The 19,498-nt window shown below is 44.5% G+C and overlaps 1 protein-coding gene across 2 annotated transcripts in view; it reads right to left on the reverse strand.

Moving 5' to 3' along the window:
* The window catches only part of RBPJ (recombination signal binding protein for immunoglobulin kappa J region), a 60,430-nt gene extending 45,320 nt beyond the window's left edge, over window positions 1-15,110 (reverse strand). Inside the window, exon 1 of one of the 2 annotated variants that reach the window (XM_077301483.1) lies at window positions 14,941-15,110. In XM_077301483.1, coding sequence (XP_077157598.1) covers window positions 14,941-14,960 — 20 coding nt within the window. In that variant the 5' untranslated portion in view covers window positions 14,961-15,110. Of the gene's footprint in view, window positions 1-11,732; window positions 12,920-14,940 lie in introns of those variants that run through there. The other variant, XM_077301479.1, reaches the window with a different exon arrangement.
* Window positions 15,111-19,498: the final 4,388 nt, after the last annotated feature.

A 19,498-nucleotide genomic window follows, 5' to 3' on the forward strand; every position in this document is an offset into this window, starting at 1 on the left:
CATGCCTTGTTTGGTTTGGTGTATTTGTCTGTAGAATCTGATCTGTTGGCAGGTCTGGAGAATCTGTTTGAGTATCCTCCCCTCCACCCTGAGGCATGAAAAGAACTCCATGATCCTCTCTCCTGTACTGCTGTCTAAACCTGGGCAGAGCATGCTGAGTGCTAAATGAAGAGAGCTCTCTTCTGACCTGTCTGGGCATGGCCATCTTATCTCATGTCTCTTCCAGTATGGCTGCCACCACAAAGTGATCCTTTCCGCGCCTCTGGGAATGCCAAGCTCTTCACCTGCAGCTTTTTAGCATGCTGCATGAGCACTGCACAGACGTTGCCACTCCTGGCCCTGGCAGTGTTGACAGCCTGAAATGGTCCACTGTCAGCTGTGCCCACATCAATCTTACCAGGGAGGAGAGGGGCCGGAGGGTCATCATTGGTAGAGGAGCCCTCTAAGTGGCTCTTTCCCCACTCCATGCGGCTCTCCAGAGCTTCGCTTGAAAGGCAAAAGTCATTCCGGGTGCTGCCGTGATTCAAAATAGAGGGCGCAATTGCCCGCAGTTTCACTTTTTACATTTCTCTTTTCTTTTAAATTACTCTAACCTATTAATTAGGTTATTAACTACAACTGTAGCTAGTAACTAGTAACCACTACAACAAGAACAACAACTGCAAGCTAATTCTCACTAACTATGCACTATCCAACTAGCAGGTAGTAGTCAGCCGTGCTCTTCCATGTGAGGCAGGAAGAAGACTGAAGGGTCCCTCCCACCAACGAGGAAACAGGAAGTTAAAATTAGTCCTGCCTCCCAGAATCTGTGGCGGGAAACATCTACTGAGGCATCCTCCTTCTCACAGAGAGAACACCTTTGGTTCTCACTTGCCTTGGAAGTCCCTTGCTGGGGTCACCATAATCCAGTTGTGACTTGTTGACAAATACGTCTATGGGAGGCTTCTTTGTCTGCAGGTGAGCCCACTTCACTGTTCAAATAACAAGTAAGGGCCATTGTTCATCAGTAGAAAGGATGATGGTAAATGAAAGATTTATCCTCAAAAAAGGAATATTTGAATAGATGGACATGAAGAAAATTCAAGAACTTTAAAAGGAAGGGGAGATCTGTAAGGTAGCAGCTGGGACAGCAAAAGTTTTGCAATTATATTTTAGTAGAGCTAAAAATAAGCATTAGTAAGATGACTGGGTTACAACAATGAGAAAAGGGAAGGTTACTTTAAGCTTTCTACTAGACGAAATGAAAGCCATACCTGCTCACAACTCCACTAGTAGTTCCCAGGAATGCAGACTCAAGTCCAACTTAACAATTCAACTAAAATAGTAATTCTCTTATGTAAGTTTATTTACATGATTCTACTCCAATATGTGATTTGTAGGGATTTGCACTATTATATAACATCTATATAAAGCTATTGAGAATTTTCATTTTTGCTTTAAATTTATCTAAGAGGGGTAGTCAACCTGTGGTCCTCCAGATGTTCATGAACTACAATTCCCATGAGCCCCCTGGCAGCAAACGCTAGCAGGGGCTCATGGGAATTGTAGTTCATGAACATCTGGAGGACCACAGGTTGACTACCCCTGATCTAAGACACACATCCCACACACACACAAACTACTATGGTACAAGAAATGAGCATGCTTGTTACTCTCCAAAATACATGGAATGTTAAAGGCAACCAAGCATCATTTAAAAGGTGGGGGGGGGGGAGAGAAAAAGACTGTTTTTCAGTATTGGGGGTGTTGGTAAACTGTGTTGAAGTAATCTAGGACTTGCGCCCAGCACACATTAAATTATGAGATATGAGTGACAAAAGAAACTACGCTTAAGGTATCAAACAGGGGCAAGTTCAGTTTTCAATAATAATAAACACCCATTAAGTTCTATGAGGCAAGCTAAACTGCCCTTCCTCCCCCTCACAACACTTGAGAAAGGGCTAGGTACCCTTTACTTTCTTTCCTTATTACTGAAAAGTTACCATTTACTATTATAGAGAGAAAGCTAGGTGCTATGTGGGGCCATTGCCCTCAGTTCTTTGAAGGCTAGGTATAAAAACAGGCTTAAAATGTTTTAAATAGTAACAGACGGCCAAATCCCCACTGAAAGGAGGACGCTATGTGAGCTACCAACACCCCTGCAATATATAAATACTCCCCCAGCCTACTTAGTCTGCCCATCATAATGAGCAGCCTTCTGCAAGGATACAATTCACTTTTTTACAGCAACTCAAGAGGTACATTGTCATTTGATCAATTTGCTGATGAAATTGTCCTTTGGGAGGAAGTCTGTATGTTTTCACACATTTCACCCCCACCTTCCTGACTGCTTAGATTAGAATCTTGGTCAGCCTGGAGACCTCTGCATTTAGGTGCAAAGTACTCCAAGTGGTCAGTGCAGTGTTATGCTGGATAGTGCATGGCCCAGCAGTGAAGGGAACTTAGCTAGACAGTTCAGTCTGTGGGATGTACTATCTGGCCGTATGACAGTGGAAAAGCTGGGTCATAAAGAGTGGATACAGCCATACAATCTTTCTTTACTGTCTAAACGGTAGTGGGTGGAGGCATTCGGGAATAAGCTGTGTCACCTGACACTGCCTATTTTAAATAAATATACATCAGATCAGGGTGGCAGCAAGGAAAGACTGCTGTGCACAGCAGTTCTCGGGCAATATTCTCAAAATGCCACTTCTAAGTCTGTCAGCTATTTATGCCTACAGTCAGGCATACAGTAAGGCCACAGAGTGCACACACATGCACATACACACATGCCCTGCCCAAAGAGTCCTCAGCAACTACCTGATCACAGGAATAAGGAATGTATTTTCCTGTCAACATGACAATATTTTAAGTCGCGGCACCTGACAGACATTTGTCTTTCACGGCTGAAGATGTGATCCCTACATTCTACATTTTCCAGAACAAAAAAAGAGATTACAATGGTGGGCAGCTTCACAGATAGCCACATACCCACAGATGCCACCAGATGTACCATCCAAAACGTCAAAGCAAAAATGGGCAAGGTAAACACAGAGAGAAGAATGCAGCTTTCCCTGCCATGCTGAAGGCTGGGGAGCTAGACCCTACAACAGAGGCTTTGAATTAAGACTGAACAATGTTTTAAAAACTCTCAGATCACTGGAGAAGACTGCTGATGCAGCTCACTGTTACAAAGTCCAGTGCCTGAGACAGAAAAACATACCTTTGCTATAGAAGAGTTTGACCAGGATGAATCACATCAAAGTGACCAAGCACTGGATGGAGGCTAGGGAGTGTCACGAAGCTGCAGCCAATTTAGGCTAACCATCTATGGTTTTCAAGGCAAGAGACACTCAGAGGTGATTTACTATTGGCTGCCTGTGATTTGACATTGCCAGCCTCTGCTTCCTGGGTGACCTTGGGCTTAGGCTTCCTGGGTGGTCTCCCTTCCAAATACAAACAAGGGCAGATGCTGTTTAGCTTCCTCTGAGATCAGGTTGGCCTGGGCCATCCAGGTTAGGGCAGCCAATCAATTACATGGCAGAAATTACAGGTGTGTGTTCAAGGACACTGTTGTAGAATTACTTGGTTCAACATCTTCCTGTCTGCAGGAGCTATCCCAGGTGCTGCAATACCTCAGGTTGCTAGGTTGTGAGTTACCTGCTTCCTGTTCCTTGTTGTAGCACCTTCTTGCCTGTGGCCAACTGCCTTTTGACTTCCTCTCAAGCTGACTTCCTCCAGGCCTTGCACTGTTGGAAAAGGACAGCACGTGCCTCTCTACGAATTGAAGCTGCTGCTTAATTGCAGGAAGGCAGAACAAAGCTCTATCTTGCATATCAGAAGAATTCAAGTGGGTAGCTGTGTTGGTCTGAAGCAGCACCATAAACAAAATCAGAGTCCAGTGGCACCTTTAAGACCAACAAAGATTAATTCAAGGCGGGAGCTTTCGAGTGCAAGCACTCTTACTCAGACTAACAAGAGTGCTTGCACTCAAAAGCTCTCGCCTTGAATAAATCTTTGTTGGTCTTAAAGGTGCCACTGGACTCTGATTTTGTTTTATCGGAAGAATTGTACTGATGGAAGGGAGCTTGTCCTCCCATTGTGATTCAAACGTTTCAAAGGTCTTCTCTCAAAACATTCAAAAACCTGCAAGGAACCTTGCATCATCTTGGCTAAAACTTTACTGATAATGCAAAAGGAATGGAATCAGCTAACTCACTGACAGATCAAGAAAGTCAGTGTAAAGTTACCAGATGGGGGAGCTTAGACTATAGAGGGAAACAGAATGCTGGCAAAAGCAACTCTTCAAACACGGTTCAAGTCCAGTAGCACCTTAAAGATCAACAAGATTACCGGTGAATAAGGTTTTGAGTGCCAAAGGTCCCTTTGTCAAATACATTACCTACTTTGTCAGATTCTTCAGACAACTTTCATTCCTTTTTATTTTCACAACAAAATCAGCTACTTCAGACCAACACGGCTACCCACTTGAATCTATTTTTATTTTCAATTAACCTAAATATTTATGAAAGAATGCTGGCATATTCTAACCCTATGTAACAGTTGCCCATAACAGAAATTTAAAACAAACACACACACACATTATTTGTGCTTTATCGGGATCGCATTAGTGATACTGAGTCAACAATATTATTATTAGATATTCTGAGGTCCTTTTCCAGCATGGCACATTTTTAAAAATAAGCCATTCCTTTATAGCCAATGCAATGAAGCTCCAGTTTTGTACCACATAAAACTATAGAATGAACTACAGAAAACCCAAGGAACAAAGATTGTATACAATACCCACTTTGCTTTATATGTTGAGAACAAGGGAATTCTTTGTCGGGAATAAGAGAACCAGCACTTACAGCTGTACACAACTTAAAAGAATTGAAGGTCTTCAGTTTCCACACCTTAGCACAAGGTTAATTGATCAACAGAGCAAAGCTTTGCAGCCATCTGGCTCAGTTCCCAGCATCTCTAGTTCAGAAGCCAACTGAAGACTTTAAAGGCCCTTCACTACAAGGTATTTTCCTAAGCATGAGCAAATAAATATTCTGTGCTCTCAGGAACTTGTTCTATTATTCTAACTCCTAAAGCTTAGGACTGTTTTAGCAGCATACTTAAGTACATTTAAAATAAAAAAAAATGTTTAACTCTTCACTACAAATTTTCTTCCTAATTACATCTTAGTTGCAATATGGATTCATTTATACGTTATTTTATAAGTTATTTTATGGTGTGACTAATTATGCTCACCAAGAACCAACATGTTTTGAGATTTTGTGGTAGCATTATGATGGATTTTATCTTGGCTGAAGGGCCATCTATTTTACACATTGTTTCTCTTGTATCTATCGAGGTAGTTTCGAATGGTGATGTAGAACATAACGGTCCATATATTATCTTCTAACTCTTTCTAGCTATCTTGACATAATTCTACAAAGGTCTTTTAACTGCTGCAAACTGCTGCAAACTGCTGCAAACCAAACCAAAATGAAATTATTCATAATCCTAGCTATCTGACAACAATCACAATTTATTACTGGTTTAAAACTAAAGCTCTATGTATCACGACTACTGCATATTTAAGGCAAAACCAAAAAAGGAAATCAAAACCCAACCTGAATAGAAAGTCAGGAACTTAAAGGTTGAGCTACAATATTAAAAAAATCTTTACAAATATTAAATATTAAACAAAGTGCACTGCTTCAATATATTTAAATCAAATATCTAAAATTTAAAGTAGGAAAGTAGGAAAGAAATATATTAGGCTTTGCCCCAACTAGTCTTTCAAAAGGGTCTGATTTAGAGCCCACCTTCAAAAATATGTACTATCTAAGGCCACGACTCTAAGCTTTTGCCTAGCTCTACATCGTGCATTCCCAGTTGTGCCAGAAAGTTTTCTTTGCTACCCAGCAAGCCTTTAGATTTTGATCTTGTAAGAAAGAGCATTCCACACAATAATTTGATCACTGAGGAAGACCCCTCGGGGTCGAAACACATTTGGTCTATTATGTGCAGTTAGATATGTGTTGTTTTTATTATGTTTTAAATATACTGAATCAGTGCACTTTGTTTAATATATGTAAAGATTTTTTAACATTGTTTTTACTGCACATTTAAGAACAGACACTGTCCTTCAGTGTTTCAGGATGACTGCTGTATTTAACACAGTATCCCCCAAGGCTCACGGAAATGGAATGGGGTCAGTGTTTCCCAACAGTGAAAATTTCCTGTCCCTTGGCACTTATTAAAATACAAGCATCATTAGGGTCTGTTACACCAGCTGACCTGCATTAGTATTTAATAACAGCACACTGATACTGAATGTAGTAGACATTTTAACCAGTAAACCTATCAGAAACTGTTCTTTTGGCTGGATTTCTATGCATTGTAACCTGTCTTCATTTTAAGACAAAAACCAAAATGTTTTTGGAAGGAGTTTACAAAAGCTTCCATGTTGTCTCAATGGTAAGCAGGCAGGGGTCATAATGGTCTGAGGAAGGCTTTTCCTTAGAAGGTCCCTGCCTACAGGGCATAGTATTAGATTTAAAATATCAACTGCAGCCTATTTCACTGACTTGTGAGCATATCCTGACAACTGCATCATCAGGCTACTTGATGAGGAGAGCAATTCTGTCAGGCTTAAAAAAGCAAGAGGACACACAGCAAGCCGTGGATCAAGCAGATCCAATCTTTCTGAGCAGTGTGTCAACAAACTCTCAAGCTTCACCTGTTGGATATGCTAGTGCACAGACAAAGAAATGTGGGCAAAGGGAAGCACCTAAGGGGCTTGCCTCTGGCCTCAGAACCAGCCCTGCATGCTGCTAAGGGCTGCAAGCTGCTCAGGCCTCCTGTAGAAACTGATTGAACAACAAACCCCACTAGGTTTCCATCTAAAAGCATCTAGTAAATTTCAGACTAATACTGGAGACACATTTCAAATAGCTACAAATTGACAACAGTTGTGTTTTTATGTTCAAATATAGCTGCCTCTCCGATTTTTACAAGACAAGCTTTATCATATTTTCTTCTGCAAGAAACCCAATTTGTATGCTAAGAGAGAAAAATTACAACCTTCTGCCCCCTTGCCATTCTTCTTCCAACATGAGTTTCTGTAAGTTCCACGATGGTTATTCACACAATACATGCAACACTGGATAACAACTAAATTATCTATATTAGTATTTAATGCAGAAGGAACAGGTACAGGTTACTCATTCTGCCTGATTACACTCTGCATACACAGAAATATTTCTTATAATTGTTTATGCACATTAAAAAGTTCAGAGACAGGTAAGTGTACAAGACCACCTACACATCAAAGCCCTCCTTGAGCTCCCTTTCTTCTTCAGTTTCATCTGATGAAGATTGATTTATTTTACACACACAGTAAGAATACCAAAAAATTCTAGAGGACTAACACTCCTTGAGAGCCAGTGTGGTACAATGGGTTGAGCGTCTGACTAGGATCCGGTAGAACCAGGTTCAAATTCCCACTCTGCCATAGAAACTGCGGGGTAGCCGCAGACTCCCAACTTCAGATCCCTATTGGGCAGTATAAACAAAATGAACAGTAAGTTACGTGAATAGGCCCCTGTCAGGACTGTGTGATTTTTAAGTCCCTGAGAAGCTGGGGCTGGACTGGATGACCCCTTGTGGTCCCTTCCAGATCTATGTTAATCTGATTCTGAACACCAGGGAACAAATTCAAACAATTCGATCTTTTCTGGAGGCAAGAGACTCTCCAGACGGGGAGCTGCAAAGTCAAGGGATGCTGCATAAGATTAAGAGATACAGATGCACAGACTCCTTTCTCAGGCAGGCCTCTCTTGCAGTCCAAGGATGGTTATATAGAGAACCATACTTGGGCTGCAGAGGTCTGCCTGAGAGAGGACTATGGATCTGTAGTTTAAAACACACCTTCAGAAAATGACAATTCCTCATAGGTGCTCCACTTTGGAACTGCAAATTGTTCTGCACCAAGTTCTACCACAGCTCTATGACAGAGCAGTAGCCATTGAAATTGGGGCTGGAAAAATACCTGGTATCACAGCCTATGACACTATGATCCTAAACCGATTGCCATTAGGTACCACTCAGTACACAGAGGAAACTTGCATGATCAGTTTCTGGACAGCCAAGGCAAGAAGTCTGCTACAAAGTTGCTTGCTCTTCAAAGCTTTGGGTTTCCCTTGCCTAATGACTAAGAGTTTGGCCCTCAAGACTTTTGAATGCAAATCCTTCTCAAATTAGTAACAAATCCTTCTCAAATTGCTCTGCCTTTGCAGCAATTGGCTAAAACCTTCAAAGAACACTCTGAAAGCTCCCAAAAGGCATATATGGCATACATAAAAGTATCAGTGGGAAAATTCAGCTCACTCATCTGATATTAGTCCACATAGCTCTTTTGACTGAAGCTGCCTAATGCCTGCCATAAGTGTACTGCCTTTTCTTTTTATCTCGGGACATGCTATAATACAGCAATATCACTGGTTAATCAGAGGGTACTAGCAGAGTAATTTACAGTCCGTATTTCATCTACTGGTGTGAATAATCTTTCCCAGCATTTATTCTGCAGATAAAACCTACAGGCATTTATGGAAGAAACAGTATTTATAATATATATTAGCTGCCATTCTATAGGAATTAAGGTGGCTTAGAACGCTAATAGCCAACAATGCAAATTGCTTACAATATAACCATCTGGTTAAGCTTTTTGCACCAGATCAAGAGTTCTCAAATGTGGCTCCTGTTCGGGATCAGCCGTTCTAAACTCATGATGCTGCATCAACTGCACTGGCTAACTATTTGCTTCCAGGCCCAATTCAAAGTGCCAGTTATCACCTTAAAGCTCTTCATGACCTGTGCCTTCACACTTATTGAACCACATCTCCCAGTAAACTCCACTGAACTGAAGATTCTTCACCAAGCCTCCTCCTTAAGGGACTGACTCTCTGTATGGCTACAGTGAGATCATGGGGCTTTTCCATGGTCAGCTCACTCCTTTAGAGTGGTTGAGGATGGTGCCTTTAGTTACTAAATTTAGGAATGCATACAAGGCAGTATTGTTCTCAATAGGATTTGATAAAGGATGAATTGCTCCAGCAGATTTGACTGGGGGGCTTTTTGCATGCCTTCAAAATCGCACAATGGTTGCCAATTAGAAACGCTATTGATTTGCCATAACGCACGACGTCGTAGACAATCTGCCACACACCTGAAACCAATCTGCAAAAAGCGCTTCCTTGTAGCGCTTTCAGGGGAATCCCAAAAAGTGGATTCACCCTCCGGAAAGCGCTACACTCTTGCAACCAATCTGCAACACTAGCGAAAAAGACCTGTGCGTTAACATTGTTGCGGTTTCTTCAAAGTCCCTCCTCCTGAGCCTGTCCTCCAAACTTCCGGCGAAGCGATCGCCATTTTTTTTTCTCCGAGCGAGCGGGGATAAACGCACCAGCGAGCCTCTTTCTGTTTAGAGGCTTCCCTGGCTTCAGTCCTTCACCTTTAGTCACTAAGCACAAACCACAGAAAAGCCCGTTTGCTGATGTATTTTCCCATTAATTTTTACACATTCATTCAGCCGAAAATCGGGCCCGTGAGAGGGGGGGGGGGATTTTTTTTTTTTTCACTCGAGGCAGCGTGGCAACGATCATACGATCAAACGACAGCTCACATTAGGCAGCTGGATGGGTCTCTCCGTTGCAACGAATCTACACAGATTCGTTACAATGGGTCTGTTTTTTTTTTTAAAAAAAACCTTTCTTAAAGGGAAAGGGGCTGTTTGGGAGCATGCTGACGGCTGCCCATTGGCTGCTTGACGGCCAGGGGCGGGACGAGCTTGGCAATAGCGCTTTCTGAAATCTAGCGATTTCTGCCGAGACCGGAAGCTGTGGGAAACGCTACAAAACGCAACTGGATTCCACTACAAAGGCAGGTATGCATAACGACGAATTCCACTATTTTAAATGGCGATTTTTCATTCAGTGACCAATTTGCAACAAAGATCCCGGTGCGTAAAGCCCCTGGGAGTTTGCTGATCCTGCGTAGGTATTCTTATTCTGTTTTGATGTTGTCAAATTAAACTACTTTTTATGTTCTCACAGTTGCTGCGTTATTCACCACCTTGAGCCCAAAGAGGTCAGGCATGACAGAAACATTTTAAAATTAATTCAATAGCTAACATCCTCCAGTAGTTTCACAGCTAAAGGCTCACCTGTTGGTGACCTTACAACATTTTCCTGTTGCAACAAGCACAAGGAATCTTGTGGCCCCTTAAGGACAAGAAGATTCATTGTGGTGTATAGCCCCCTTTGTTTGATCACAAAGTTTGTTTCTATAAACCTTTAAGGTGTCGCAAAACTTCTTTTTGTTTTAAACTGATTATTGTCAACTACGCCCAGCTGCGGCTATCTACTTCTTTACCTCCTTAAGAACACATTATTTCATTCCTTTTGTTTTCATTTCCCTGTTCAGTCCAGGAATAATATGTCCTCTGTCTATACAATGACAGGCACAATGAGATCCCAAATGACCGGTACTAGCCAATGTCCTTATGGATTATCTAATAAAAAAACAAAACTAATATGTGTGTGAGGGGGTCTCATTTGATTAAACCACCCTTCAGTCTGTCCTTTCACAAACCTCAGTGAATAACTATAAGCTAGCAATTTAATTCACTTTGTAATTGTGTGTTCTAACAGAAAGCCCCTCAAAAAAGTAAGTTTCACACCACCACAAGAAGCCACCTCTAACAATGATAATTTACAATGTTACTGAAAAATCCTAAGGCTCTGGTAAGCCAATAAAGGAAACATAAGGTGTTTTAGTTACAGGGTAGCCACTAAAAAGTATCATTCTATGACCCTGGTTACATGGAATACAAGATACGCTCAGCAAACTGTTCTTGATCAGTCTCAAAAACCATGACAGGATAAGATGACAAATCACAGACATTCTAGGGGTCAACACACTGCTACACAGGTGTCCACAAGCAAGTTTTACTTGTCTACCTGCTCCATTGAAATTTCTTTGGGACATACAATCATCCATGCAAAAATAAAAAGATTTTTATTCAGTTTACAAAAGCTTCCCTGTCTCCATTTCTAAAGACGATTCTTTCTCCCTATGGGAAATGCCTATTTACACATTTGATCAATAGTTGTGATGATTATTGTACTGACGATGACTACAATCTTGTCTAATAAATTTATGCAAGTTTTCCTTTTCATTCCATGTGTAGTGGATAGAATGCCCGATTGGGATCGTGGAGATCCCAGATTCAAACACTGAACTGCCACACACTAGATGACTGTATACCAGTCACTGTCTCAACATCATTTATGACACTGGGATGGTGCAAGTGGGGGGGGGGGAGAGGAAAAACCACATAATATCATCTAGATCTCATTGGACAAACAGCAGGATAAAAACTTAACTATTAAAATGTGTTCCAGCTACCTCCCAATTCATTTGTTTACTACAAATTACTGGTCCAAAATAGTAGTACCATAACATAGTATTAAATTTTTACATTTGCTTTTAGACATAATGAAGGTTTAAGGAAATGAATATAGAGCACACGACTCCTGCTTTATCTTATATCTAACAGAAAAATTACACAGTAGAAATGAGGTGAGATTAGTAACTGTGCCACAGTAGCTCAAGCATTTGGCACAAAGGAACCAAACCCGCACTTGCCATAGAAGCTCACAGGGTTCCCTCATAGCGCACTCTGTCTTGCATACCTCATGAGGTCGATGTGTTCATACGGTTGTAAGCTTCTTGAATGAACGACAGGTTCAACCCTAACAAGTACCTTGAAGCTGAACATGAGAAATTTGGAAGGGAACAACACTTTTCTCTGTTGACCTGTGAAATCTGGAGAAAGAATCTCTAAGAGTAAACTGACGCAACTACTCAGTTAATAAATAATTTTGCGAAAAAAATATTCACCAGCTAGTTACCTGTTCACAAAAATTAACACTTTTGCTCCAAAACTAATCAATCCCCACAATACTGAACCCTTACAGCAGTACTGATATAAGTGCTGGGGGTATGTCATATTGCAAGGCGGCAGCTAAGGTTCCTGAGCAACACAAACCTGGAAACAGATTAGAAATTCAAAGTTGTTCTGCTCCACTGTGGTGTCCTGGGCGGGAGGGGGGGGGGCTCTATTTTAAATGAGAAACTGCCATCTCAGAATATTGGACAGCATTGTGTTCAAAACATTTTCTTTAAAAAAGCACCTGCAAAAGCTTAGTATTCTGATGGATGTGGCAATTTTATTTAAAAGTGAAAGTGTACAGAAATTGGCAGGAATTATTCTTTTGAGCTTTTTCTCATGAACTTGCTGGTGTCAAACTACTCTCTGGAGTCTTTATTGCTCCCTCAACAGAGTTGCACTCCACTGACCATTGCTGAATGCCTATTAACACCCTTACACCCCAGTGTACCTCCATCTCTTATATAGATGAATATACAGAATGCATGGAAGTAATGTGCATACAATTGTTGATGTTTTGCTCCTGAAGCCTCCATTCCCTTGCAGAATCAGAGTTATTTTTGTCCTGTCTCCCCATAAAAATAGCAAAGATTCAGTAAAAAGACAAGTACTGCTTGTAGGGCAAGGCTGAAAGACATGTTTGTTTGCATTCGCTTAGAAATTAAGTAGCATTCGCTTAGAATGATTCTACCAAATTAACAGCTTCAGCCCTTTACAACTACATTTAAATACTGTAATCACAATAAGCTGTAAACAAACAGACTTCACAAGATCATTTAAAATATGTTGCATATATTTGACAGAAAATATAATTGTGAAGCAATAAAAAACACATGCTTGACTTCGCATCACACACAACTGTAATTTTTAAGAATCTGAAGCTATAAGCAATTGTTATTCAATACTGAGAATAGTATTGGAAATTCATAGACAAAAACGACATGTGAACTAAGAACTAGAGTTCATGAACTTTTGAGAGGAGAAACATTTCTAAACTTACTTAGCAAGTGGGTTCTGAACTTACAGTATCTTCACACTACTTTCCTTGCTCCCCAACATAAAACATAAAACGCAGGAATCTCAAATTAGTATATACTGAACACGCTCATACAGCCCTAAACAAAGTCCTTAAGAAACAAATCTTGCTTTTTAAAAAGAAAAAGGAGCAATGTACCATCAACAATCAACAAAGGGAAATAATGTCTTATTTCAACAATAGTATGAGAATAGAGAAGTTAATGAACTATAAAACAAAGCAAAGCAGCATTTTATTTTAGCAGAGTGCAATTAAAACTACACCTTGCTGACAGATGCAATCAAGTAAGTTTTTTCTGGAATTAAATGCAACATTAATAAGCTAGACATTTCCACAGCATGCTCTGAAAAAAAGCATAAAGCTGCAAGCAAAGTCACAATAATGTTGCAATTTTTTTTGACATTTGAAAACCCAGTGATCTTTACAAAATAAACTGCTGCCCTTCCACCAACAAGAATTTACTTCTGTGTTGTCTAAAAGAAATTTCATGCCTCAATGGCTAATTCCACACCCTAACAATAAGTTTTGTTGCCAAATGAAAGCATAAAATAAAGCAAGTCAAACATCTCTAATATCCTAAAACTTAGAGCAAGGACAACTGAGAACTATCAAAGAAGCATCAAGCTCTGATTGCAGGGCACCATGAAACTCAGCAAGAATCGCTAACTGCTGTGACTCGAGCGAGCCACTAGAAGGAAAACTGGGGCAAATTCTTCAAGCTGGCTTAACTTGGTATTGCTCAGCACCCTTACAATAGTCCCTGTAATCCAAAGCTTGACTCACAAAGTGTCCTATGACAGGGTGCAGAGGGTTCAAGTCATACAAAGACACCTGCCTTCCGACCCACACAGGTTTGAGAGAATACCTCGGCTACTTAACATCAGCAAAACGCTGGGAGAAACCCGGGAGACCAAGTTATATAACACAATACACCAGCCAGTTTAACCATGTAATCATGCAGCGAGCACCACAGCCCTTATAGCATACACTAGCACGTGTAAATACCAAGCCCTGAATTACCCGAGCTGATCTCCCTCTCATAGCAGGGGGGGGGACTGCATCCACACCACTCTCCCCTGAAAGCACCCAACGCTCCCCCCCCCCAATTCCTCTTGCCTCTCCAAAGCAAAGGAAGGAAGGTCATCCCTTGCAAAAGATGCTGCTGCAAGCAGCATCCCATTCACAGGGCCATCCTACCACGAGAGTGACTCCGCGCAGGGCTGAAGCGCAGGCCGCCCGCACCAGCACCAGCACCGGGTCGGGCACCAGCTAGGACCCCAAAGCCCTCGAGTGCGGCGGCGCCGAAGCAGCTCCCCTAAACGCCAGCGTCTTCCTCCTGGAAGGGAGCAAGGGCAGGGCGCTTGCACGGCCTCAGGCGAACATTCAGAAGTCCAACTCGGAGGGGGTGAAGCGCCGGCTTAGCAGAGCCCGCAAGAGCTGGCGGGGGCACCAGCGATGCTTGCAAGGAAAAGGGAGCACGGGAGCCCCCCACGGGCTCTGCGGGACAAAGGCGCCCCGAAGGCTCCTGCAGAGCAGGCTGGCCCGGCTGCCCTGCCTGGAAGGGCCAGCCACGCTGCGGCCAGCGTGAGGCGCGGGACGAGGAGGAGGAGAAGGAGGACCCGCCGTTCTCCTCAACCCGGGGCCGCGGGGAAGGCCCCTTCCAGCAGCCGCTCTCGCGCACAGCGGAGCCCCCTCCCCTCCCCGCGGGCCCGGCGACGCGGCCTCCCCCCCCCCCCCGCAAAGAAGAGCCGGTCCTCTGAGAGAGGGCGGGAGAAAAGGGCCCGGCCGAAATGGAGGCTGCCCCTCAGCGCTGGGGCGGCCGAGCCTCGGGAGACGGGCGGCGGCGCGAGTCGGCCCGCGAGACGCGGCAGAGCCGGCCCTGACGGGACCGTAGCGCGAGCCCCCCCGCACTTACCCTGTCACAACAGGCGCCATCTTCCACAAACTCTCGCCAAAACTCCTACTCTCGCGAGAGCGGGCCGGTGCGTCCGCCACAGGCACGCGCTCGCCGTCCCCACCACTTTTCTTCGCCGGCCGATACCGCGCAAGCGCATAGGTAATTCCCCCCCATCGCTTGTCAACACACGGAAGAAAAAAAAAAAAAGAATGTGTAGAAGGGCGGGGCTTGCGGTGAAGGCGCCGAGGCCCCGCCTACTCACTCGCTTCCTACACACGCACGCCTTCTCCTTTTTTCCCCGCCCAGTCTCGAGGCGCGTCAGACACAACAGGCGTGGGAACCGGCTCTCGAAGCCTCGCGAGAACGTCTCGGTTGGCGGCGGCAGTAGGCTGTTAGTATCGCGAGAGTGAGACGGAGAGGAGGGGGGAGGAAGGGATTCTCCTCTCTAGTGAGGAGTCAGAGTAGCAGAGAGTGGAATGGACCATTCTGACGCAGGGCAAGGGGGGGTAGCAGTGAAGCGGAGTTACATTCAGAGTCGCATTCAGAGAACGCCGAGGACGGGTTCATCTTAAACACAAAGCGGGGGCGAGGAGTCCGGGGCTACTCGGCCGGGGGCGAGCAGCAGACATAATAGAAGAGAATTGAAGCGAAATGGTTGCCCCCCCCCCCGCTTGTCCTTCCAGAGGCGCGCTCCTTCTATTGTGCTGTCATTGCGTTTGCCCGAACTGTCAACGGCTTGGGAAAGCAATGAATAAAGGTTGTGAAATACTTCCCGCTCTTCAGCCATCTAAACTGCTCCGGGGTTCGGATTCCGCACCTCTCAGTCAATGCAGATAGACACAGAAGCCTTTACTGGCATAATGAGCAATGCAAGTAGGGAGATGCAAAGTAATGAAATTAAAAATGAAGCAGAGTTACGCAGTTTCGTTAAAAACAAGAAATCAATTCTAAAAAGCTTGCCTAAAAATCCTGCAATGCGGGTGATTCGAGCAGGATCCTTGCTATCAAGTAATTAACTATTACAGTTTCAGCGTTTTGCCTTTTGGTACAGTCCATAGAGTTTTCATGGCAAAGATACTGGAGTGGCTTGCCATTTCCTTCTCCAGTGGATGGGGAAGAAATGGAGGTAGTGACAGATTTTATTTTCCTGGGCTCCAAGATCACTGCAGATGGGATTGCAGCAAAGAAATTAAAAGACGCTTGCTCCTGGGGAGGAAAGCTATGGCAACTCTAGACAACAACATAAAAGCAGAGACATCACCCTGCTAACAAAAGTGCATTTAGACAAGGCTATGGTCTTCCCTGTTGCAATGTATGGCTGTGAAAGTTGGACCATAAGGAAGGCCGAGCGTCAAAGAATTGAGGCTTTTGAACTCTGGTGCTGGAGAAGACTCTTGTGAGTCCCTTGGACTGCAAGGTGAACAAACCGGTCAGTCCTAGAGGAGATCAGCCCTGACTGCTCCTTAGAAGGCCAGATCCTGAAGATGAAACTCAAATACTTTGGCCACCTCATGAGAAGGAAGGACTCCCTAGAGAAGAGGAAAGCAAGTGAATCAGGGGCTCATACGGCGACGGCCCTTAGCAAAAGAATACCCCCCCCCCCCAGGCCTCAGTAAAATTGTCAAGCGTTGACCGGTGTCTGGTGATAAAAAAAGGTTGGGGACCACTGCGTAGAAGACAGGTTCATGGTTTCAAAGGCTTAAAGAGTCGATGGGTTTTCCTGGAACTATAAATTAGATATAACTATAAATTAGATATAACTTGAGTAACTTCAGATGACTCACGCTGACCGAAGTGGACAGGATACTAGCAACAGCGAGGCCAACCACATGCCCACTAGACCCTTGCCCATCCTGGCTCCCAAGAACAGCGGATATAAGGATAAAGGGCCCCCTCCGGAAGATAATATCTCACAACGGGAGAATTCCCAGAGGGACTGAAAGAGGCTGTGGTACGCCCACTGCTGAAAAAAACATCCTTAGACCCGCGAGAGCCCAACAACTATCGACCCGTCTCGCATTTAGCGTTTCTGGGGAAGATGATTGAAAGGGCTGTCGCAAACCAACTGACAGAGTACCTGGAAGAAGCTTCGGTCCTAGACCCATCCCAGTCAGGCTTCCGGCCTGGCCATGGGGTAGAGACAGCGCTAGTCGCCCTGACGGATGACCTCCGTCGCCAGTTGAACCGAGGCGGGTCGGCACTGCTGATATTACTAGACCTCTCAGCAGCGTTCGACACAGTCGATCATGAGCTTCTAGCTCGCTGCCTCACCGATGCCGGAATACGAGAGACAGCCCTCCAATGGCTGATCTCCTTCCTCCGGGATCGTGGACAGAGGGTTGCAATTGGAGACAAAACATCAGACCGTCGTCAACTTAATTGTGGAGTCCCACAAGGAGCGGTCCTCTCTCCTATCCTATTCAATATCTTTATGCGCCCTCTCGCACAACTGGTACGGAGGTTTGGGCTGGGTTGTCATCAATATGCCGATGACACCCAGCTCTTCCTCCTGATGGATGGCCGCCCTGACTCCCCCCCAGAAGCATTAGCCAGCTGCCTGGAAGCAGTGACGAGATGGCTCAAACAGAGTCGCCTTCAAAGACGGAGGTCCTGTGGCTAGGTAGGAAGGGCCCATGCGAGGAAGCGTGCCTGCCTGCCCTGGATGGAGTACAGCTCTCTACGGCTCACTCCGCCAGGAACCTAGGCGTGATTCTGGATACTTCCCTTACAATGGAAGCCCAGATCACAAAGGTAGCGCGGCTGGCATTCTACCATCTCCGCCAAGCCAAACTACTAGCGCCCTACCTGGCCCCGGAACACCTAGCCACAGTGATCCATGCGACGGTCACCTCTAGACTGGACTTCTGTAACTCGCTCTACGTAGGCCTGCCCTTAGCCTTGACCCGGAAACTACAGCTGGTCCAAAACGCAGCGGCCAGGATCCTCACAGCAACACCATGGAGGTCCCTCATCCGGCCCATTCTCCACCAACTGCAGTGGTTGCCAGTTGAATTCCGGATCAGACTAAAGGTTCTGGTAATTACCTTCAAGGCCATTCGCGGTCAGGGCCCAGTGTACCTGAGGGACCGCCTCCCTGCCTATGCCCCTAAAAGAGCTCTGCGCTCCACCGCCACCAACCGACTAATGGTCCCTGGCCCTAAAGAAGTCCGCCTGGTCTCAACCAGGGCCAGAGCATTCTCTGTCCTGGCCCCCACCTGGTGGAACGAGCTCCCGGAGGAGATCAGAGCCCTGACGGAGCTTAAACAGTTCCGCAGGGCCTGCAAAAAGGAGCTCCTCCGCCAGGCATTTGGTTGAGACCAGGCACAACCAACAGCGAATGAAGAGCCCACGCTCCCCCCCCCCGTTCCTCCCCCTCCCCCCCTCTCCCCCCCTTCCTCCCAGAACTCCACCAGAGCGCTCTGGACCTGTTGTGGTATTGCACCGTTCCATCGTTATATTATTTTATGATATTGTTATACTGTTACATTCTGTTATATGGTTACAACCACTGTTATTAATTACTATATGTTTTAACGAAGACTGTTTCATGTATCGTTGACTAGTTTTAATGTAAACCGCCCTGAGCCTTCGGGGAGGGCGGTATATAAATCTAAATAAATAAATAAATAAATAAATAAAATAAATAGATGGCGGGAGCAGTCCTGAGCAGGTCAACTTAAAACTAAGTCCCCTGTTATTCAGTGTGATTTCCTCCCAAGAAGCTATCAACAAAGCCTTTATTGGTGTAACAGAAGGATGGAACTTCCATGTTATGAAAAGTCATTCATTTATTTATATTGATATATATACCCCACCCCACCTCCCAGCAAGCTGGCTCAAGGCAGCTTCCATCATTTTAAAATCACATAGCAAACTGTATATATCTTCATTAAACATTAAAACTTAAAGCCCTTAAAATCCTTTTTTAAAAACCCACACATACCAGCTGATATACCCTCAGACATTACTGCCTTCAATTTTCGGTTTTGGGGGTGGGGTATAGAGGGAGCAAATTGATGTTTTCACTCGAGTCATCAGATTGGCTGGGACATCAGGCCTCTCCCCTTACATCTTAACACCCTGAAGTGCCCGCTGGGGTGGCGATTTGGAACAGATGAGGGGGGGGTGGGTATGGTTAGCGCTGTCATTGTAGGAAGAATGGGTTTTAATGTAGGGATGGTTTTAATTTTTATTGTGGAGTTTTTAACGTTGTTACTCGCCACAAGCCAGTTTGCTGGGAGTGGTGGATAAAAAAACATCATATAAATAAATAAATACAAATGTTAATTGGGCCCCAACCAAATGCCTGGTGGAAGAGTGTCTAAGCCAGCTCTTGAGAGCTCATTCCACAGCTCTTAAAAGAACCTTTAAGATGCTCTGTTTGGTCCTCTCGGTCCCTCTTGTTGCTAGGGAGTGCTGGTGAACATAGAAAGGAACCTTAGGGTAAGGTGACCAGATTTTTAAAAAGATAAAGTGAGACACCCAGAAGGGGGCCAGCCCGTCCCAAAGGTCACCCGGGCAGAGGCGGCGGCCCGGCCCCAGCTGAGCCTCCTTCCCTCCAACTCGGCTCACTGTC

This window comes from Paroedura picta, chromosome 10 (genome assembly GCF_049243985.1).
Source record: "Paroedura picta isolate Pp20150507F chromosome 10, Ppicta_v3.0, whole genome shotgun sequence".
NCBI lineage: Eukaryota > Metazoa > Chordata > Lepidosauria > Squamata > Gekkonidae > Paroedura > Paroedura picta.